General features: G+C 48.8%; 2 protein-coding genes across 3 annotated transcripts; one reads left to right on the top strand and one right to left on the bottom strand.

The window, feature by feature from the left end:
- The first annotated feature begins 407 nt into the window (after positions 1–407).
- Positions 408–14,137, top strand: LOC110001222 (cleavage and polyadenylation specificity factor subunit 3-like). The gene is made up of 18 exons (XM_065964145.1): positions 408–596; positions 1,738–1,801; positions 1,888–1,985; positions 2,070–2,198; positions 4,639–4,816; positions 5,931–6,020; positions 7,231–7,381; positions 7,824–7,999; positions 8,168–8,326; positions 8,512–8,658; positions 8,838–8,990; positions 9,072–9,180; positions 12,674–12,772; positions 12,853–12,947; positions 13,082–13,169; positions 13,249–13,315; positions 13,529–13,625; positions 13,810–14,137. Exons 1-18 carry the CDS (start codon positions 526–528, stop codon positions 13,978–13,980), a joined length of 2,142 nt encoding a protein of 713 aa, XP_065820217.1. The 5' UTR covers positions 408–525; the 3' UTR covers positions 13,981–14,137.
- Positions 14,138–14,433: 296 nt separating this feature from the next.
- adam17b (ADAM metallopeptidase domain 17b) lies at positions 14,434–22,795 on the bottom strand. 2 transcript variants are annotated; one of them, XM_065964143.1, is made up of 18 exons: positions 22,476–22,795; positions 21,982–22,117; positions 21,774–21,907; positions 21,587–21,675; positions 21,340–21,496; positions 21,141–21,271; positions 20,883–20,969; positions 20,704–20,814; positions 20,022–20,166; positions 18,406–18,497; positions 18,182–18,334; positions 17,914–18,113; positions 17,221–17,324; positions 17,000–17,134; positions 16,751–16,881; positions 16,496–16,663; positions 16,185–16,241; positions 14,434–16,058 (listed from the first exon to the last, which is right to left on the bottom strand). In XM_065964143.1, exons 1-18 carry the CDS (start codon positions 22,564–22,566, stop codon positions 15,681–15,683), a joined length of 2,499 nt encoding a protein of 832 aa, XP_065820215.1. In that variant the 5' UTR covers positions 22,567–22,795; the 3' UTR covers positions 14,434–15,680. The 2 variants fall into 2 exon arrangements, with proteins under 2 accessions (XP_065820215.1, XP_065820216.1); XM_065964144.1 differs by having other exon boundaries at positions 18,209–18,334.
- Positions 22,796–22,924: the final 129 nt, after the last annotated feature.

The following is a 22,924-nucleotide window of genomic DNA, read 5'->3' as shown; positions in this document are numbered from 1 at the left end:
TCCACTAGGCCACGTCATTAAATGTGACGGGCCGGCGGAGGTTAATGACGTGGGTCTGCTGTGTTGAAACTACAATGTTCAGAAAATGGACTACAAAAAGATCATCTAAAAAACTTTCCCCTGTGCTTCTTACCGGTGAAATAATCCTGAAATTAAAGAAAAATAGACGACCAGGCTACAAGTAAGAAAAGTGAAACCATCAGCTTCCTGTCCAATCAGAAATCAACATCAACATAAATATGACGGCTCTTATCATGGCCGCCTCTTAAATGCTTCCGGGGTTAAAGGTGAAGTGGATAGTGAAAGGAGATAGGAGGGACAATTCCAACGTACCTACACACTGAATATCGCCACGCCCTCTTCTGGCAGCGGAACCTTTGTTGTTCTTCGCTGTACCACACGGAGAGATTTCAGCAGGACCGGAAGTGACGCAGCAACCAAACTTTCGGCTCCGCGCGCTGCAGCTGAAGAATGAAGTAATATTTTTGTGTTTTTGTGAAGATTTGTGGATTTATTAAAGTAACCATGACAACTAAACGTAAATCTGACGTCACGGTTCCCGCGGAGGAAAGTGACCAGCTGCTGATTCGCCCGCTGTGAGTAAAAAAAACACTTTAATCTTCTTTTCTTCCAACATGTCCGCCATGTTGTCTCCCACCAAACCCCGTTCATAAAACATCAAGTTTAACTGTTTCTGTTTAAAACAACAAACAAACCGTTTAAGGCTTAACTTTTTATGACTTAAATTAAATCTGTAGAGAACATCCATCACTTCGGATTACAATCATTTACAACAAATCACTTTATTTATTCTTATTTTAGGATCTGGAACTTCAAACTTCTGTTCTGTCGATGTTTAAAGAGTCTGTTTAATATGTTAATACTTCAATGAACCCTGGTGACAGAGTCCAGACCTGAACCCCGACTCTCCCAGAGTCCAGACCTGAACCCAGACCTGAACCCCGACTCTCCTAGAGTCCAGACCTGAACCCCGACTCTCCCAGAGTCCAGACCTGAACCCCGACTCTCCCAGAGTCCAGACCTGAACCCAGACCTGAACCCCGACTCTCCCAGAGTCCAGACCTGAACCCCGACTCTCCCAGAGTCCAGACCTGAACCCCGACTCTCCCAGAGTCCAGACCTGAACCCCGACTCTCCCAGAGTCCAGACCTGAACCCCGACTCTCCCAGAGTCCAGACCTGAACCCAGACCTGAACCCCGACTCTCCCAGAGTCCAGACCTGAACCCCGACTCTCCCAGAGTCCAGACCTGAACCTCGACTCTCCTAGAGTCCAGACCTGAACCCCGACTCTCCCAGAGTCCAGACCTGAACCCAGACCTGAACCCCGACTCTCCTAGAGTCCAGACCTGAACCCAGACCTGAACCCCGACTCTCCCAGAGTCCAGACCTGAACCCCGACTCTCCCAGAGTCCAGACCTGAACCCAGACCTGAACCCCGACTCTCCCAGAGTCCAGACCTGAACCCCGACTCTCCCAGAGTCCAGACCTGAACCCAGACCTGAACCCCGACTCTCCCAGAGTCCAGACCTGAACCCAGACCTGAACCCCGACTCTCCCAGAGTCCAGACCTGAACCCCGACTCTCCTAGAGTCCAGACCTGAACCCCGACTCTCCCAGAGTCCAGACCTGAACCCCTGTTGTGATAAAGCAGAAGGTAATGACAGACAGACAGACAGACAGACAATGAATGTTTGTCTCTATGTGTTTGTTTCCAGGGGGGCGGGACAGGAAGTGGGACGATCCTGCATCATCCTGGAGTTCAAAGGAAGAAAGATCATGGTGAGTTTCCTCCTATCAGACCTGATCGTCCTCGCGGTCTGCTGCGGCGCCTGACAGCGTTCAAACTTGTGATTGTTGTGTTTCAGCTGGACTGCGGGATCCATCCCGGTCTGGAGGGAATGGACGCTCTGCCGTACATCGACCTGATCGATCCGGCAGAAATCGACCTGCTGCTCATCAGTCAGTGAGTCCAGAAGAATCTGATTGTTCACGTTTGATGTTTGTGTAAAGATGAAGACGTGGTGACCGACCTGCCCCGCCCCTTTAGCTTCCACCTGGATCACTGTGGAGCTCTGCCCTGGTTCCTGCAGAAGACCAGCTTTAAAGGACGGACCTTCATGACCCACGCCACCAAGGCCATCTACCGCTGGCTGCTGTCCGACTACGTCAAAGTCAGGTAGGACTACGTTACAGATGAGGTAGGACTGTGTTAAAGGTGAGGTAGGACTACGTTAAAGATGAGGTAGGACTATGTTAAAGGTGAGGTAGGACTACGTTACAGATGAGGTAGGACTACGTTAAAGGTGAGGTAGGACTACGTTACAGATGAGGTAGGACTACATTAAAGTCATATAGGACTACGTTAAAGATGAGGTAGGACTGTGTTAAAGGTGAGGTAGGACTGTGTTAAAGGTGAGGTAGGACTACGTTAAAGGTGAGGTAGGACTACGTTAAAGGTGAGGTAGGACTACGTTAAAGGTGAGGTAGGACTGTGTTAAAGGTGAGGTAGGACTGTGTTAAAGGTGAGGTAGGACTACGTCAAAGTCAGGTAGGACTACGTTAAAGGTGAGGTAGGACTACGTTAAAGGTGAGGTAGGACTACGTTAAAGGTGAGGTAGGACTACGTTAAAGGTGAGGTAGGACTGTGTTAAAGGTGAGGTAGGACTACGTCAAAGTCAGGTAGGACTACGTTAAAGGTGAGGTAGGACTACGTTAAAGGTGAGGTAGGACTACGTTAAAGGTGAGGTAGGACTACGTTACAGATGAGGTAGGACTACGTTAAAGGTGAGGTAGGACTACGTCAAAGTCAGGTAGGACTACGTTACAGATGAGGTAGGACTACGTTACATATGAGGTAGGACTACATTAAAGTCATATAGGACTACGTTAAAGATGAGGTAGGACTGTGTTAAAGGTGAGGTAGGACTGTGTTAAAGGTGAGGTAGGACTGTGTTAAAGGTGAGGTAGGACTACGTTAAAGATGAGGTAGGACTATGTTACATATGAGGTAGGACTACATTAAAGTCATATAGGACTACGTTAAAGATGAGGTAGGACTGTGTTAAAGGTGAGGTAGGACTGTGTTAAAGGTGAGGTAGGACTGTGTTAAAGGTGAGGTAGGACTACGTTACAGATGAGGTAGGACTACGTTACATATGAGGTAGGACTACATTAAAGTCATATAGGACTACGTTAAAGATGAGGTAGGACTGTGTTAAAGGTGAGGTAGGACTGTGTTAAAGGTGAGGTAGGACTGTGTTAAAGGTGAGGTAGGACTGTGTTAAAGGTGAGGTAGGACTACGTTAAAGATGAGGTAGGACTATGTTAAAGGTGAGGTAGGACTACGTTACAGATGAGGTAGGACTACGTTACAGATGAGGTAGGACTATGTTAAAGGTGAGGTAGGACTACGTTACAGATGAGGTAGGACTACGTTACAGATGAGGTAGGACTATGTTAAAGGTGAGGTAGGACTACGTTAAAGGTGAGGTAGGACTACGTTAAAGGTGAGGTAGGACTACATTAAAGGTGAGGTAGGACTACATTAAAGGTGAGGTAGGACTACGTTAAAGTCATATAGGACTACATTAAAAGTGTGGTAGGACTACGTTAAAGGTGAGGTAGGACTACGTTACATATGAGGTAGGACTGTGTTAAAGGTGAGGTAGGACTGTGTTAAAGGTGAGGTAGGACTACGTTAAAGGTGAGGTAGGACTACGTTAAAGGTGAGGTAGGACTACGTTAAAGGTGAGGTAGGACTACGTTAAAGGTGAGGTAGGACTACATTAAAGGTGAGGTAGGACTACGTTAAAGTCATATAGGACTACATTAAAAGTGTGGTAGGACTGTGTTAAAGGTGAGGTAGGACTGTGTTAAAGGTGAGGTAGGACTGTGTTAAAGGTGAGGTAGGACTGTGTTAAAGGTGAGGTAGGACTACGTTAAAGGTGAGGTAGGACTACGTTACAGATGAGGTAGGACTACGTTAAAGATGAGGTAGGACTATGTTAAAGGTGAGGTAGGACTACGTTACAGATGAGGTAGGACTACGTTAAAGGTGAGGTAGGACTACGTTACAGATGAGGTAGGACTACGTTAAAGATGAGGTAGGACTATGTTAAAGGTGAGGTAGGACTACGTTACAGATGAGGTAGGACTACGTTACAGATGAGGTAGGACTACGTTAAAGGTGAGGTAGGACTACGTTAAAGGTGAGGTAGGACTACGTCAAAGTCAGGTAGGACTACATTAAAGGTGAGGTAGGACTACGTTAAAGGTGAGGTAGGACTACGTTAAAGGTGAGGTAGGACTACATTAAAGTCATATAGGACTACATTAAAGGTGAGGTAGGACTACGTTAAATATGAGTTAGGACTGCATTAAAGGTGTGGTAGGACTACGTTAAAGGTGAGGTAGAACTATGTTGAATGTGAGTTAGGACTACATTAAAGGTGTGGTAGGACTACGTTAAAGTCATATAGGACTACATTAAAGGTGTGGTAGGATTACGTTAAAGTCATATAGGACTACGTTAATGTCATATAGGACTACATTAAAGGTGAGGTAGGACTACATTAAAGGTGAGGTGTAGTGACTTGGCCTTTTGCTGTTTGCTGCAGTAACATCTCGGCAGACGACATGCTGTACTCTGAAACGGACCTCGAGGAGAGCATGGAGAAGATCGAGACCATCAACTTCCACGAGGTGAAGGAGGTGGCCGGCATCAAGTTCTGGTGTTACCATGCCGGTCACGTCCTTGGAGCCGCCATGTTCATGATCGAGATCGCTGGAGTCAAGGTCTGTTTAACCCAGCAAGTCCGTCTGACTCCTTTTTTACTTCTCAGCTGGGCTCTGCACACGTTTTATCAAAGTTTATTTTGAAAGGATTAATCAAGTTTCATTTCCTGATCATGACTCGGCAAATGTAACAATGACATCATCAATACCAGAATGACCCTAGTCTTAAATATCGTGTGTGTGTGTGTGTGCGCATGCGTGCGTGCGTCTCTGTCTCTGTCGCTGTCTCTGTGTGTGTGTGTCTGTCTGTGTGTGTGTGTGTCTCTGTCTCTGTGTGTCTGTCTCTGTCTCTGTGTGTCTGTCTCTGTGTGTGTGTCTCTGTCTCTGTGTGTCTGTCTCTGTCTCTGTGTGTCTGTCTCTGTGTGTCTGTCTCTGTGTGTCTGTCTCTGTGTGTGTGTCTCTGTCTCTGTGTGTCTGTCTCCGTCTCTGTGTGTGTGTCTCTGTCTCTGTGTCTCTGTCTCTGTGTCTCTGTCTCTGTGTCTCTGTCTCTGTGTGTGTGTCTCTGTCTCTGTGTGTCTCTGTCTCTGTGTGTCTGTGTCTCTGTGTGTCTCTGTCTCTGTGTGTCTGTGTCTCTGTGTGTCTGTCTCTGTGTGTCTGTGTCTCTGTGTCTCTGTCTCTGTGTGTCTCTGTCTCTGTGTGTCTCTGTCTCTGTGTGTCTCTGTCTCTGTGTGTCTGTGTCTCTGTGTGTCTGTCTCTGTGTCTCTGTCTCTGTGTGTCTGTCTCTGTGTGTGTGTCTCTGTCTCTGTGTGTCTGTCTCTGTCTCTGTGTGTCTGTCTCTGTGTGTGTGTCTCTGTCTCTGTGTGTCTGTTTCTGTGTGTCTGTCTCTGTGTGTCTGTCTCTGTCTCTGTGTGTCTGTTTCTGTGTGTCTGTCTCTGTGTGTGTCTCTGTCTCTGTGTATGTGTCTCTGTCTCTGTCTCTGTGTGTCTGTCTCTGTGTGTCTGTCTCTGTGTGTGTCTCTTTGTGTGTGTGTCTGTTTCTGTGTGTCTGTCTCTGTGTGTGTGTCTCTGTCTCTGTGTCTCTGTCTCTGTGTGTCTGTCTCTGTGTGTGTGTCTCTGTCTCTGTGTGTCTGTGTCTCTGTGTGTGTCTGTTTGTGTGTGTGTGTGTGTGTGTGTAGTTGTTGTACACTGGAGACTTCTCTCGTCAGGAGGACAGACATCTGATGGCTGCAGAGATCCCAAGTGTTAAACCAGACATCCTGATCACAGTGAGTGCAGCTCAACTGAAAGACAAATATACATTTAAATAACTTTCATTCAACATGTCTGCCTGTCTCACTTCCTCCCTGCCTGTCTCACTGTCTGTCTGTCTCCCTGCCTGCCTTTCTGTCTGCCTGCCTGCCTTTCTGTCTGCCTGCCTTCCTTTCTGTCTGTCTGCCTGCCTGCCTCCCTGTCTGTCTTGTCTTCCTGCCTCCCTGTCTCCCTGTCTGTCTGCCTTTCTGCCTGCCTGCCTGCCTCCCTGTCTTGTCTTCCTGCCTCCCTGTCTCACTGCCTCCCTGTCTGTCTGCCTTTCTTCCTGCCTCCCTGTCTCCCTGTCTGTCTGCCTTTCTGCCTGCCTGCCTGCCTGCCTGTCTGTCTGCCTGTCTTTCTGTCTGTCTGTCTGTCTGTCTGTCTGTCTGTCTGTCTGTCTGTCTGCCTGCCTGCCTCCCTGTCTGTCTTGTCTTCCTGCCTCCCTGTCTCACTGCCTCCCTGTCTGTCTGCCTTTCTGCCTGCCTGCCTGTCTGCCTGCCTGCCTGCCTGTCTGTCTGCCTGCCTGCCTTTCTGTCTGTCTGTCTGTCTGTCTGCCTGCCTGCCTCCCTGTCTGTCTTGTCTTCCTGCCTCCCTGTCTCACTGCCTCCCTGTCTGTCTGCCTTTCTGCCTGCCTGTCTGTCTGTCTGCCTGCCTCCCTGTCTGTCTGTCTGTCTGTCTGCCTGCCTCCCTGTCTTGTCTTCCTGCCTCCCTGTCTCACTGCCTCCCTGTATGTCTGCCTTTCTTCCTGCCTCCCTGTCTCCCTGTCTGTCTGCCTTTCTGCCTGCCTGCCTGCCTGCCTGCCTGTCTGTCTGCCTGTCTTTCTGTCTGTCTGTCTGTCTGTCTGTCTGTCTGCCTGCCTGCCTCCCTGTCTGTCTTGTCTTCCTGCCTCCCTGTCTCACTGCCTCCCTGTCTGTCTGCCTTTCTGCCTGCCTGCCTGTCTGCCTGCCTGCCTCCCTGTCTGTCTGTCTGCCTGCCTTTCTGTCTGTCTGTCTGTCTGCCTGCCTGCCTGCCTCCCTGTCTGTCTTGTCTTCCTGCCTCCCTGTCTCACTGCCTCCCTGTCTGTCTGCCTTTCTGCCTTTCTGACTGCCTGCCTGCCTCCCTGTCTGTCTGTCTTGTCTCCCTGTCTCTCTGTCTTGTCTCCCTGCCTCCCTGTCTGTCTGTCTCACTGCCTGTCTGTCTCTCTCTCAGGAGTCCACGTATGGTACTCATATCCACGAGAAGCGAGAGGAGAGGGAGGCTCGTTTCTGTAACACGGTGCACGACATCGTGAACAGGGAGGGTCGCTGTCTGATCCCCGTGTTTGCTCTGGGACGAGCCCAGGAGCTACTGCTGATCCTCGGTGAGAGTCTACAGTATAGTATGTTAGCATCATGTTAGCATCATGTTAGCATGTAGCTGATCCTCGGTGAGAGTCTACAGTATAGTATGTTAGCATCATGTTAGCATCATGTTAGCATGTAGCTGATCCTCGGTGAGAATCAACATTATAGCATGTTAGCATCATGTTAGCATCATGTTAGCATGTAGGTGATCCTCGGTGAGAATCTAAATTATAGCATGTTAGCATCATGTTAGCATGTAGCAGATCCTCAGTAAGAATCTACAGTATAGCATGTTAGCATCATGTTAGCATCATGTTAGCATGTAGCTGATCCTCGGTGAGAGTCAACATTATAGATTATGTATATGTCTCTGTGTGTGTTGTGTGTGTTGTGTGTGTGTGTGTGTGTGTGTGTGTGTGTGTGTGTGTGTGTGTGTCTCTGTGTGTGTGTGTGTGTTAGATGAGTACTGGCAGAACCATCCGGAGCTCCACGACATTCCGATCTACTACGCCTCGTCTCTGGCGAGGAAGTGCATGGCCGTGTACCAGACGTACATCAACGCCATGAACGATAAGATCCGTAAAGCCATCAACATCAACAACCCGTTCGTCTTCAAGCACATCAGCAACCTGAAGGTCAGTGAGCGCGCTCAGCGCGCGTCCTCATGGTCGGTGAGCGCGCAGTCTGCACGGAGGATTGGGGAAAAAATGAGGTCGTGTAACCGTTTACCCCCCCCCCCCCTCCCCCGGTGATCAGTGTGCGTCCTCATGTCAGACGGCGTTACCTCTTGTGCTTTGTTTCAGAGCATGGATCACTTTGACGACATCGGGCCGAGCGTGGTGATGGCGTCCCCGGGGATGATGCAGAGCGGTCTGTCCAGAGAGCTGTTTGAGAGCTGGTGCACGGACAAGAGGAACGGGGTCATCATCGCCGGTTACTGTGTGGAGGGAACGCTCGCCAAGGTCAGTCTCCTCATATACCGTGTTCAAGACCCGCCCCCCTTGCTCTATCACGACCTCCCCCTCCCCCCCCTCACATTGTTCACACACTACATCTTCAGGACGGAGTCCTCGTGTAGCGGGAGGTTTCGGAGACTTAAAGCGTTTTCCTCTGTGGCGTCCTCTGACTTCACGACTTTGTGTTTCAGCACATCATGACGGAGCCGGACGAGATCGCTACCATGTCGGGTCAGAAGCTTCCTCTGAAGATGTCCGTGGACTACATCTCCTTCTCGGCTCACACGGACTACCAGCAGACCAGCGAGTTCATCCGGGCGCTCAAACCGCCACACGTGGTAATCACGCACACACACACGTGTTACCAAACAGGTTACCATGGAGACGGAGCTTCATCATCACATGTTCTTGTACGGAGGCTAAAGTCCTCGTTGCGCTGGCCATGGGTTCAAATCCGACCGCTGCCCTTTTCTGAAAGTCATGGAAGCTAACGAGTGGCGTGTTTGTTTGTCTGCAGATTCTGGTCCATGGCGAGCAGAACGAGATGGCCCGTCTGAAAGCGGCTCTTATTCGCGAGTACGAAGATAACGACGAGGTCGACATCGAGGTCCATAACCCTCGAAACACGGAGGCCGTTACGCTGAACTTCAGAGGAGAGAAACTGGCGAAGGTCTGAATCCAGGAAATCTCAAACTTTCAAAGCTTTTAACGTGCGTGCTGCTATCTTAACTCCCAGCATGCTCTGCTTCAGGTGATGGGCTCTCTGACTGACAGGAAGTGTGTTCAGGGTCAGAGGGTCTCCGGGATCCTCATCAAGAGGAACTTCAACTATCACATTGTGACGCCCTCCGACCTCTCAAGTCAGTGTGTTACTGTGTGTGTGTGTGTGTGTGTGTGTGTGTGTGTGAGAACTGAGTTATAAAACTGACACAATGAGGACCGTCCTGTTTGGTTATTTGAGGACCATCCTGTTTGGTTATTTGAGCACCGTCCTGTTTGGTTATTTGAGCACCGTCCTGTTTGGTTATTTGAGGACCGTCCTGTTTGGTTATTTGAGGACCGTCCTGTTATTTGAGCACCGTCCTGTTTGGTTATTTGAGGACCGTCCTGTTATTTGAGCACCGTCCTGTTTGGTTATTTGAGGACCGTCCTGTTTGGTTATTTGAGGACCGTCCTGTTATTTGAGCACCGTCCTGTTTGGTTATTTGAGCACCGTCCTGTTTGGTTATTTGAGCACCGTCCTGTTTGGTTATTTGAGGACCGTCCTGTTTGGTTATTTGAGGACCGTCCTGTTATTTCAGGACCGTCCTGTTTGGTTATTTGAGGACCGTCCTGTTTGGTTATTTGAGGACCGTCCTGTTATTTGAGCACCGTCCTGTTTGGTTATTTGAGCACCGTCCTGTTTGGTTATTTGAGGACCGTCCTGTTTGGTTATTTGAGCACCGTCCTGTTTGGTTATTTGAGCACCGTCCTGTTTGGTTATTTGAGGACCGTCCTGTTTGGTTATTTGAGCACCGTCCTGTTTGGTTATTTGAGGACCGTCCTGTTTGGTTATTTGAGGACCGTCCTGTTATTTGAGCACCGTCCTGTTTGGTTATTTGAGGACCGTCCTGTTTGGTTATTTGAGCACCGTCCTGTTTGGTTATTTGAGGACCGTCCTGTTTGGTTATTTGAGGACCGTCCTGTTTGGTTATTTGAGGACCGTCCTGTTATTTGAGCACCGTCCTGTTTGGTTATTTGAGGACCGTCCTGTTTGGTTATTTGAGGACCGTCCTGTTATTTGAGCACCGTCCTGTTTGGTTATTTGAGCACCGTCCTGTTTGGTTATTTGAGGACCGTCCTGTTTGGTTATTTGAGCACCGTCCTGTTTGGTTATTTGAGCACCGTCCTGTTTGGTTATTTGAGGACCGTCCTGTTTGGTTATTTGAGGACCGTCCTGTTATTTCAGGACCGTCCTGTTTGGTTATTTGAGCACCGTCCTGTTTGGTTATTTGAGGACCGTCCTGTTTGGTTATTTGAGGACCGTCCTGTTATTTGAGCACCGTCCTGTTTGGTTATTTGAGCACCGTCCTGTTTGGTTATTTGAGGACCGTCCTGTTTGGTTATTTGAGGACCGTCCTGTTATTTGAGCACTGTCCTGTTTGGTTATTTGAGGACCGTCCTGTTTGGTTATTTGAGGACCGTCCTGTTTGGTTATTTGAGGACCGTCCTGTTATTTGAGCACCGTCCTGTTTGGTTATTTGAGGACCGTCCTGTTATTTCAGGACCGTCCTGTTTGGTTATTTGAGGACCGTCCTGTTATTTGAGCACCGTCCTGTTTGGTTATTTGAGGACCGTCCTGTTATTTGAGGACCGTCCTGTTTGGTTATTTGAGGACCGTCCTGTTATTTAAGGACCGTCCTTTTTGGTTATTTGAGGACCGTCCTGTTATTTGAGCACCGTCCTGTTTGGTTATTTGAGGACCGTCCTGTTATTTCAGGACCGTCCTGTTTGGTTATTTGAGGACCGTCCTGTTATTTGAGCACCGTCCTGTTTGGTTATTTGAGGACCGTCCTGTTATTTGAGCACCGTCCTGTTTGGTTATTTGAGGACCGTCCTGTTATTTGAGCACCGTCCTGTTTGGTTATTTGAGGACCGTCCTGTTTGGTTATTTGAGGACCGTCCTGTTATTTGAGCACTGTCCTGTTTGGTTATTTGAGGACCGTCCTGTTTGGTTATTTGAGGACCGTCCTGTTTGGTTATTTGAGGACCGTCCTGTTATTTGAGCACCGTCCTGTTTGGTTATTTGAGGACCGTCCTGTTATTTCAGGACCGTCCTGTTTGGTTATTTGAGGACCGTCCTGTTATTTGAGCACCGTCCTGTTTGGTTATTTGAGGACCGTCCTGTTATTTGAGGACCGTCCTGTTTGGTTATTTGAGGACCGTCCTGTTATTTAAGGACCGTCCTTTTTGGTTATTTGAGGACCGTCCTGTTATTTGAGCACCGTCCTGTTTGGTTATTTGAGGACCGTCCTGTTTGGTTATTTGAGGACCGTCCTGTTATTTGAGCACCGTCCTGTTTGGTTATTTGAGCACCGTCCTGTTTGGTTATTTGAGGACCGTCCTGTTTGGTTATTTGAGGACCGTCCTGTTATTTGAGCACCGTCCTGTTTGGTTATTTGAGCACCGTCCTGTTTGGTTATTTGAGCACCGTCCTGTTTGGTTATTTGAGGACCGTCCTGTTTGGTTATTTGAGGACCGTCCTGTTATTTCAGGACCGTCCTGTTTGGTTATTTGAGGACCGTCCTGTTATTTGAGCACCGTCCTGTTTGGTTATTTGAGGACCGTCCTGTTATTTGAGGACCGTCCTGTTTGGTTATTTGAGGACCGTCCTGTTATTTAAGGACCGTCCTTTTTGGTTATTTGAGGACCGTCCTGTTATTTGAGCACCGTCCTGTTTGGTTATTTGAGGACCGTCCTGTTTGGTTATTTGAGGACCGTCCTGTTATTTGAGCACCGTCCTGTTTGGTTATTTGAGCACCGTCCTGTTTGGTTATTTGAGCACCGTCCTGTTTGGTTATTTGAGGACCGTCCTGTTTGGTTATTTGAGGACCGTCCTGTTATTTCAGGACCGTCCTTTTTGGTTATTTGAGGACCGTCCTGTTATTTGAGCACCGTCCTGTTTGGTTATTTGAGGACCGTCCTGTTATTTGAGCACCGTCCTGTTTGGTTATTTGAGGACCGTCCTGTTATTTGAGGACCGTCCTGTTATTTGAGGACCGTCCTGTTTGGTTATTTGAGGACCGTCCTGTTTGGTTATTTGAGGATCGTCCTGTTATTTGAGGACCGTCCTGTTTGGTTATTTGAGGATCGTCCTGTTATTTGAGGACCGTCCTGTTTGGTTATTTGAGCACCGTCCTGTTTGGTTATTTGAGGACCGTCCTGTTATTTGAGCACTGTCCTGTTTGGTTATTTGAGGACCGTCCTGTGAATAGCGCCTTTCAGGTAGACTTTTGAGGTCATTAGCAGTAGTTAGCTAACATTAATGATGGCGTGCTAACCTAGCTGCTGTCTGCGTTCTGACAAAACTGAGACTGAAATAAAACTTTTTCATACGTTTGATAAACGTCAATAGGGAACAGCGTTTAACGGTCAAACATGGGCTGAATACTCGCTAACGGTCCTTTTACATGAAGTGAAATGTTTAACCAGCGTTAGCTCAGGGGGCGTGGTTAACCTTCTTATCGGTGTCAGCTGGATCATCGCTGAAAAAGAGCGGGAACCTTGAGGGTAGGAATGTTTTGGAGGTGTCCTCGTGTTGTATTTAGGTGCTGTTGTTTTTCCCGTGTTTGATGGCGTCCTGTCTTTGCTCAGACTACACAGATCTGTCTATGGGCACCGTGACGCAGACTCAGGCCATCCCGTACACCGGGCCCATCTCGCTGCTGGTCAGTCAGCTCCGCAGCCTCGCAGGTCGGTCACCGTTAGCGTTCTTAATTTATTTAATGTTCGTGAGAAGTCTCTGTTTTGACCTGATGGACGTGTGTTTGTAGGAGACGTGGAGCAGGTGGAGGGGACGGAGAAAATCACCATCCGGATCTTTAAGAGCATCACTCTGGTTCACGAGGCGGGCATGGTGCTGCTGGAGGTCAGGTTACCCTAACCCTGAACGCTGTTTCATCGCGCTCCGTCCCGTTGACATTCTTCAAACTCGTTTGTAATTTTCAACTTCAAAGTGAAACTTTTTTCTGTTTTTCATTTTGAATCTTTTTTTGTCTTCAGTGGATCGCCAACCCGCTCAACGACATGTACGCTGATGTGGTCACTACGGTGGTCCTGGAGGTCCAATCCAACCCCAACGCTCAGAAATGTAAGAAAACAGAAGAAGGTGTAAATGTCAAAGTGACGGGAACAGAGCTCTCATGTTTTTAACTCTTTAACGTTTTCAGTCCTCGAAGGAAAGAGAGACACCTTCGACGTGGACGTGTTCGTAGAGAGACTCGGACTCATGCTGCAGTAAGTTCACCTGCGGGGAGGGGGCGGGGTTTATCAACACTAACCAAAAGAGAGTTTGTCTTTGTTCACACATTTAAATAAAGTTTAATGCAAAAAGTCCTTTTTAAAGGAATAAATATTTATCGAGGTTGAAACCTTTATATTTTATTACAGCACGTATTAGAGAAGTGATGCATGATGGGAGGAAACAGACGGTTTTGCTTTCTGTTTCAGCGACATGTTCGGAGACGACTGCGTCAACTTCAAAGACGGTCAAAACCTGAGCGTGACGGTGGACGGAGTCACCGTCCTCATTGACACCGAAACCAAAGTGAGTACAAAATAGTGACAGAGTGAGACCTCCTGTCTTCACCCAGTATGAAATAGTGACAGAGTGAGACCTCCTGTCTGTACCCGTCTTGGTACGGTGGCCTTTAAGGACATTTGTCTATTGGATGTTGAAATGTTTACGTAGGCTGAAATAAAGGTTTTTGATTCTGTGTCTCGCCCTGCAGGCCGTGTCGTGTGCAGAAGATGAGTCCTTGAGAGAGATGGTCGAGGTCGCTGTCCACCGTCTCTATGACGCCCTCAGCCCCACCTGTGATGTCACCAGCAGGGGGCGCCCGCCTCCTGTCAGTGATGTCATCAGCGTCCCCAGTCAGCTGCTGAGTGACAGTTTGATATGAAACTTTCTTCTGTTTGTGTTTTTTTAAACACTTTGTTTCAAACTGATTCCAAAGGAATCTCTGAGGAGGCGGAGCGCCGACCTGAGCGCCGACCTGCACCTGATTTTGTGTTTCTGTAACGTGTCTGTGAAACAATAATAAACATTCAGTGACTCTGTTTCTTTAAACATCTCATCCATTATTGTTTACGTTTTCTGTGAGAAGACAACAAGAAGAGTAGTAGTCTAGACTCCGCCCCCTGATGTTTAGACTCTACACATCAGATGAAATCGGTGGTTAGCTGAACCAGCGGAGCAGGAAGGGTACTCGTCTGGACTCGAGAACATCAAAGTGTTTAAATTATGCAGAAAGAGGATTCTGATCGTCAGGTTTTAGCTAACGACACAGAGACTCGTGGAACGCCATCGAGTCGAGTGTGACCACCTTTAGAAGGACGAGGAACAGAACGCCATCAAAGATCAACAACTTTATTATCAACAAAAAATACAAACAGCTCACTGATTGGCTGGTCAACATGATGACATAACACAGAACAGATCAATATGGACACACAGTCGTATAAAAATATATTTATATTCTGATAAATGTTTATAAAGAAACCCTGACTTCCTGTTTCCTCCTGACTTCCTGGGTGTGTGTTTGAATTGTCCCTCCTGTCTCCTTCACTATCCACTTCACCTTAACCCGGGGAAAAGGTCATGAGGTCAAGGAAAGATGTTAGGAGAAGTCATAAAGGACTTAAGGAAAGGAGATCTCGTTGCTCTGACAATCCGACCACATTTCCACTAGGCCACGTCATTAAATGTGACGGGCCGGCGGAGGTTAATGACGTGGGTCTGCTGTGTTGAAACTACAATGTTCAGAAAATGGACTACAAAAAGATCATCTACAAAACTTTCCCCTGTGCTTCTTACCGGTGAAATAATCCTGAAATAAAAGAAATATAGACGACCAGGCTACAAGTAAGAAAAGTGAAACCATCAGCTTCCTGTCCAATCAGAAATCAACATCAACATAAAGATGAAATTAATTATTACATTTATGAAAGATAAGAATGTACAACTGAAGAAATGCACCAAACATTCTGAACTGAATGAAACATCATCTGTGTTAATGTTCCTGAACGGTCAGATGAGCGAGTCGCTTTAAATGTTGCGGCCGCAAGGAATTGTGGGAGGTCATATCTCATCTCCTTTCCTAAAGGATGGTCCAGTGTATCCTAAAGGAGGTTATAAAGGAAGCATTGACCCACCTTTCCTTAACGGCTCTTATCATTAACTTTCCTAACGCACCCACAGTTTCTGAGGTTCCTGCAGAGCCCTGACTTCCTGTTTCCTCCTGACTTCCTGTGGAGCGGCAGTGATTGCGTCCCCCTGAAGTGTTTTAACCTGGAACTAAAAATGACTGAACTTTTCTAACGCACGTCACCAGAGCAGCATGGCGGCCATTTTTAATCATTAAAACAAAGAGACGTATAACGCCCCTCTGCGTGGTCAGACAAAGACTGGCGGTTTGTTCTGGCTTCCTGTTGGCGACTCGAGGAGGCGGAGTCTTGATCTCTTGTTCTTTTGTTTCTCTCGTTTGGCGTTAAACGTGGCGCCACCCTTGAGTTTTATAGAAACACGGCGCCTTAGTGGAGGAACATGAAACACCTAACGGCGCCCCCGCCTGGTGGCTGCCTGCACGTTCACTCAGGTGTCTCAGCACTGCGTCTCCTTGCTGTCGATCTGATGTTGTCTCTTCAGTCTGAACATCAACGCCTTCTCGCTGCAGCTCGCCACGCCTTTCTCCGTCAGATCCTCAAAGGAGCGCTGTGGCGCCCTCGCCGGCCTCCCAAACGCCTCCTCCAGAGCCTCCTGGTCCAGGTGAGAGTCCAAGCTGGGGTCCTCCTGGATGGTGGCCATGCGGGGGTCCAGAGGGGGGTGGCCTGGGAAGGGGGCGGAGCCTGGAGGGGTGCTGGTCTGCTGGGGGTCACATGGCTGGAAACGAAGCCCGGCGGAGGAGGCGGAGCTTGGGAAGGTTGGAGGTTTGAAGATCCGAACAGACGCAGACTCCAGGCTGCTCAGGAGCTCGGCATTCTGGGAAAGTGAAGAGTCACAACATTAAAGGAACAGGCCAAACACGTGAAGAAGAAAAATCTCTTCTGGAGTCTGAGATCTGACCCCTGACCCCTGACCCCTCCCCCCCCCCGGGTTGTGACTCACGCTGGGGAACAACAGAGACTTGGTGTTCTGGTCGTATTGATGATCCAGCTTCTGGTCCTGAAGAGAAAACAGAGACGCGTCACATTATGTGTTTACGTTGTTATACACAAGCTGTGATTGGCTGACATTTTGTTGTTTATATTAATATAATCTGATAACTGGAAACACTCCAGACCACTGACCACGACACTTCAGGCTCAGCTGGGATATTAGAGCGCTGACAGACGTTATTTAACCATCATTAATGTGAAAACATTAAAGAATGAGCGATGTGTTCAGGCTCAGCTGGGATATCAGAAACATGATCGTACCACACAGTGGACCAGGATGCTGAAGGGGATCCAGAAGAGCAGAGAGAACGCCACCACTGAACCCACGATGTTGTCAGCCAGAAACTTCCCAAACGTGTTGATGTCGAGTTTATCGATGAAGTCCCAGAGACGCTCGATTACGTCCTGCACCTGCTTCATGCACTTCCCCTGCAGAGAGGCACACACCTGTCAGGTAGAGCTTTACACTGCAGGGGAGGGGGGTGGGGGTGGGGGGGGGAGGGGGGGGGAACTCACCGCTCCGTCACAAAAGCCCACCGTGCACGGTTTGCCTTTACGCAGGAACAGGAAGTTACCCATTTGGTCCTGGTAGGGGGTGCAGGCGCCGCTGCTGCTCCGACAGCAGACTTTACACGACGAGTTGGTTTCTGCAGAGAAGAAGAAGAAACACGATTCAGAGTTCAATAAATCGTGTTCAGTTTCTGATCTCAGAGTCACGCTCCATGTTCGCCTTGCGTCTGACGACTTAAAGGTAAACTGTCGTACCGTTGCAGGCGCAGGGCGGCAGCTTTAAGACGGCCTGACAGAACGGGACGCACTCTCCGTTCAGACACTCCCCGCTGTCCAGACACACGGTTTGATCTGCAGCGTTCTCTGGAGGAGGACACTCGCTGCTGTTTCCTGTGGACACAAACGGGTCAGTCTGAGCACGCTCACCGCCACACGGTCACTCCACGGTCACTCCCTCGTCTTTCCCGTGTGCTCACCTGTGCAGTACGAGTGTCCTTTACAGGTGGCGTCGATGGGCTCCTGGCAGACTTCACCTTCAGACTCAAACATACAGTTCTTACAGCACGCACTGTTCCTGTCGCTAAACACGAGAGACGGAAAAGAGACGGTCAGTAAGAAGGACAAAAAACGTCCCTAACTAACCCCTAACATTTTAACATAGAGCTCTATGGAGACTGACTCGCTGCAGGAGACAGACTCTAGTGGACACTGGAGGAACTGCAGCTGTAAAGTTAAACATTTTAACATAGAGCTCTATGGAGACTGACTCGCTGCAGGAGACAGACTCTAGTGGACACTGGAGGAACTGCAGCTGTAAAGTTAGACATTTTAACATAGAGCTCTATGAGGACTGACTCACTGCAGGAGACAGACTCTAGTGGACACTGGAGGAACTGCAGCTGTAAAGTTAGACATTTTAACATAGAGCTCTATGGGGACTGACTCACTGCAGGAGACAGACTCTAGTGGACACTGGAGGAACTGCAGCTGTAAAGTTAGACATTTTAACATAGAGCTCTATGGAGACTGACTCGCTGCAGGAGACAGACTCTAGTGGACACTGGAGGAACTGCAGCTGTAAAGTTAAACATTTTAACATAGAGCTCTATGGGGACTGACTCACTGCAGGAGACAGACTCTAGTGGACACTGGAGGAACTGCAGTCTCACCTGCACTGAGCTCCGGCTCTCAGCCTGCAGTCGGTGGTGCAGCAGTGGTCTGAGTTGATGTGCAGCAGCCCTGGGTCACACTCCTCGCCCTGCTCCACCCGGGAGTTCCCGCACACGTTGATGTTCCTCTGCTTGAAGCAGGTCGGAGACTTGAACCTCAGACGCTTCACGATGGAGCGTTTGCTGCAGTCTGAGAACAACTGGACAAAGAGACGTCACTCAGCTTTAAACCGACCAATAGAAACCTGTGAGAGAAAAGATCCCGCACTTTGTTGTTGACGTGGTCTCCGCTCACAGCGATGGGGTACATGACGTATTTCCCGCCCTGGTCCTCCCGTGGGGCGCAGTACGGGATGTTGTCGGGGTCGTGTTCCGCTCCGAAGTTATGACCCAGCTCGTGCGTGGTCACCAGGTCGGCTTCCTGTGGACAACAGGTTAGAGCAGCGAGGAACAGCTGACGACCTTCAGACCTAACCTAACCCCCCAACACACCTTAGTGAGAATGGTCTTCCCGTAGTTCTTGGTGCTGGTCAGGCCCGTGTTCAGGTAGATCGCTCGCTGTTCGTTTGTGGATGACGGACAGGCTTCAAAAGAGAACACGTCACGTTACGTACACTGGAGGAAATATTATTTGATCCCCTGCTGATTTTGTAAGTTTGACCGATTATCAAGAAGTGAGCGGTCTATAATCTTTATGTTACTTTTATTTTAATAAAGAGATAAAATATAAAAAAAGAAGTCCAGAAAAAAAACATTGTCTAAAGTTATAAGTTAATTTGCATTTGATTGAAGGAAATAAGTATTTGATCCCCTACAAACCAACACAAATTCTGGCTCCCACAGACCAGTAAAGTGCCCGGGAGGCACTCAGATTAGTCCTGTCACTTTAAGAAAGTTCTCCCAATCACTGCTCGTTATGGGTATAAAAGACACATGTCAACAGAATCAATCTCTTCCTTCCCAACCACTCCAACACCATGGGCAAGACCAAAGAACATTTAAAGGACATCAGGGACAAGATTGTAGACCTGCACAAGGCTGGAATGGGCTACAAGACCATCAGCAAGAAGCTTGGTGAGAAGGAGAAACTGTTGGTGGAAGAAAATGGAAGACATTTAAAATAACCATCAATCGCCCTCTGTCTGGAGCTCCATGCAAGATCTCGCCTCATGGGGTAAGGATGATCATGAGAAGGGTGAGGGATCAGCCCAGAACTACACAGGAGAAGCTTTGTAATGATCTCAAGGCAGCTAATGGATTGCCATAATGGATTTAAATCCTGCAGTGCCCGTAAGGGCCCCATGCTCAGGAAGGCTCATGTACTGGCCCGTCGAAGTCAATGAACAACGTGAGTCAGAGAAGGCTTGGGAAAAGGTGATGTGGTCAGATGAGACCAAAATGTAACTATTTGGCATAAACTCGAGTTGTTGTGTTTGGAGGGAGAGAAATGCTGAATACCAACCCAAGAACACCGTCAAGCATGGAGGAGGAAACATTATGGGATGTTTCTCTGCTAAGGGTACAGGACGACTTCACCACATTGAGGGGCCAATGGATGGGGACATGTAACGTCAGATCTTGTACGAGAACCTCCTTTCCTCAGCCAGAGCACTGAGGATGACAACGACCCGAAACATACGGCCAAGGCAACAAAGCAGTGGCTCAAGAAGAAGAACATTCAGGTCATGGAGTGGCCTAGCGAGTCTCCAGACCTTCCTATAAAACATTTGTGGAGAGCGACTCACCTTTAGACTCGAGGAAGAGGCAGAGCGACTCACCTTTAGACTCGAGGAAGAGGCAGAGCGACTCACCTTTAGACTCGAGGAAGAGGCAGAGCGACTCACCTTTAGACTCGAGGAAGAGGCAGAGCGACTCACCTTTAGACTCGAGGAAGCGGCAGAGCGACTCACCTTTAGACTCGAGGAAGCGGCAGAGCGACTCACCTTTAGACTCGAGGAAGCGGCAGAGCGACTCACCTTTAGACTCGAGGAAACGGCAGAGCGACTTACCTTTAGACTCGAGGAAGCGGCAGAGCGACTCACCTTTAGACTCGAGGAAGCGGCAGAGCGACTCACCTTTAGACTCGAGGAAGCGGCAGAGCGACTCACCTTTAGAACAGAGACCTCCCGGGACATCCGGTTTGGACGGGGCGACGTAGGCGAGACCCAGAGTCCCCTCGTCGAAGTCCTGATAGGTGAAGAGGTGAGCGAGGCAGACGTTGGAGGCTTTCTCTGCGATGTCCACGCTGAACTGCTGCAGAGATGACAACGAGCGCCGCGTTAAACGAACGCCACGTTCAACGGGGTCGTTATCGTCTCGGTCGGGGTCGTTATCGTCTCGGTCGGGGTCGTTATCGTCTCGGTCTTTGAGGTCGTTATCGTCTCGGTCTTTGAGGTCGTTATCGTCTCGGTCTTTGAGGTCGTTATCGTCTCGGTCGGGGGCGTTATCGTCTCGGTCGGGGTCGTTATCGTCTCGGTCTTTGAGGTCGTTATCGTCTCGGTCAGGGGCGTTATCGTCTCGGTCGGGGTCGTTATCGTCTCGGTCTTTGAGGTCGTTATCGTCTCAGCCCTTGAGGTCGGGGTTGTTATCGTCTCAGTCCTTGAGGTCGGGGTCGTTATCGTCTCAGTCTTTGAGGTCGTTATCGTCTCGGTCTTTGAGGTCGTTATCGTCTCGGTCGGGGTCGTTATCGTCTCAGTCCTTGAGGTCGGGGTTGTTATCGTCTCAGTCCTTGAGGTCGGGGTCGTTATCGTCTCGGTCGGGGTCGTTATCGTCTCGGTCGGGCGTTTTTACCTCCAGCAGCTTCTTGACGTCCCACACGTCGCGTCCCTCTACCGGACTTCCTCTCATGTTGAAATGTTTTCTTCCTGCAGTCACCGCCGTCGGACTTTTCTCGATGATGATCTGAGTACGGAGGGGAGTCAGCGTTTCCTAACAGCTGTTATTAAGTGATATCCCATCATGCACCTCACCTGCTGGATCTGAACGCCGTAACCAGAGAACTCCTCGTCCCACGACGTGTTCCTGTAGATGTCGTCCACGCGGTCGATCAGCTCGATCTGAAAACGAGAAGATCGAGAAGTACAGAAACGTTTTTCACCAGGAGGGAACGAAACGATAAAGTAAAGACACAGGGCGCCGTCCACATGGTACGAACACGTTGGCGACAGATCGACTTCTGTCTTTGTTTCCGTGGTAACAAACATGGTGGTGTTGAGAATGTTTCGTACCAGGTAGTTGAGGGTGGTGCTCTCCTCCTCTCGGCCCATGTGTTTGAAGAAGCGATGGTCGGCGACCAGCAGCAGAGGACACGTGTTCTTCAGGTGGTCGTGGGTGTGACGCTTCGCTCTCAGCGCCGACCCTGAACACACGGTCGGGTTAAACAACGTTTTCATCAGGATATCTAAACAGAAGTGTTTCGTCTCTCACCTTCATCCTGAACGCCGTCAGAGAGGTGGAGGTCAGGGTCAGAGGTCACGTAGCCGCAGACTGACGGCTGGTGAAGTCGGCTGAGGTTTCTGATGTCGTCTGAGCGGTAGATGAGGAGGCGACCATCAGGGGGCGCCGACGTGAACCTCCAGAGAGGCTTCACACAGAAAGAAGAAGAAGCTAATAAACTAACGTTATGTCTTCACGTTAGCTTGTTAGCACGTTAGCATGCTGATGTTCGTCTCACCTCGATGTTGTACTCGCCGTGGTCGGTCAGGATGTGAGCGGAGAACTCGTGGTCGTCGATGTGAGCCTGAACTCGAGAGTTTTCCTCTCCTGAAAACAAAAACAAAAACCGACCCTAAATGGCGTCGAACATAGAATGGCGTGTTAAAACTTTAAAAACGACTGTTTCTCTGCACGCTCTGCGTTACCGATGACGTGTCCCGTGAAGTAGTTGTGTCTGTTGACTGAGACGCTCCGCTCCTCGCCGTCCTCGTCCACAACCACGGCTCTGAAGTCGCGGGTGAACAGCTGGTCGTTGGTCCTCAGGTAAAGTCTGAAGTGCCTGCAGACAAAAACACACGGTTACTTCCCGGAGTCTCTTTGACCACCTGAGCGACCTGAGCCGTGACCTCTGACCTCTGCAGGGCGTCGAAGCTGAGCAGCTTCTCCACGTGAGTCTGAGTTTGGACGTCGCGGCGGCGGACGGAGTGCGTCTGCAGGCTGGAGAGGGGCAGCACGTCGAAGTCGTCCAGCATGGACCTGAGAGACGCCGCTGAGGGGAAACATACGAAAAAGTTCAACGCGGCGTGGTGTGTTCGTGGTCGTCATTATGACGTAAAAACACTTTTAACCCTTTAAAGTCACGATTCTTTTTCTGAGTCGTTATTTTAACTTCAACACGTAAACGTGATTTAATTTATATTGATGATGTCATACGGCAGCCCAGAGAGGACAAACATCAACGACGACGTTTTCTTTACGTCATCACGAGAAAAATCATGAAATAAATAATAAACTGATGTTTGTTCGCTTTGGGCTTCCGTAGCGTCGCTACATTAAAGGCTTTTATTCTACATTAATAAACATTAATAAACATTAATAAACATTAATAAACATTAATAAACACTCACCGAGAGGCTCCTCTTCACTCTCTGATGGAGCAGAAACAGCAGCTTCTGTTAAAACCATGAAAACAGATAAAAACACGACTTCCGGTCTCATGTTGGATGAAACAGCTGCTGTTTGTTTGTTTCGGTTAAAAGTGTCGTCGCTTCAGATTTCTGACTTTAAACTCCGTTTGGATCAAAGTGAGACTTTTAAAATGTGTCTGAGCACGAGGAGAAGTTCCTGAGCTTCAGCTGAACTCTTTGTTTGTTTAGAAACCAGCAGGAGAGAAGACGAGAACCAGGAAGACTCCGAGCCGAGTCAAGCTAGCACCAACGGCTAACATCCGGCCGGAAGTACTGCGCACGGCCTTCACAATAAGAGCGAAATGTCACCCACAATAAAGATACCTCGAAACGTGTTTTAAACATATTCTGAAAAAAACAAAAGAGAACAACAAGCAATATAAAAACAT

The sequence above is a fragment of the Labrus bergylta genome, chromosome 15 (assembly GCF_963930695.1).
Source record: "Labrus bergylta chromosome 15, fLabBer1.1, whole genome shotgun sequence".
NCBI classification, from domain to species: domain Eukaryota; kingdom Metazoa; phylum Chordata; class Actinopteri; order Labriformes; family Labridae; genus Labrus; species Labrus bergylta.
The sequence above is the reverse complement of the archived record's forward strand: the minus strand, read 5'-3'. Positions and strand labels throughout refer to the sequence as shown.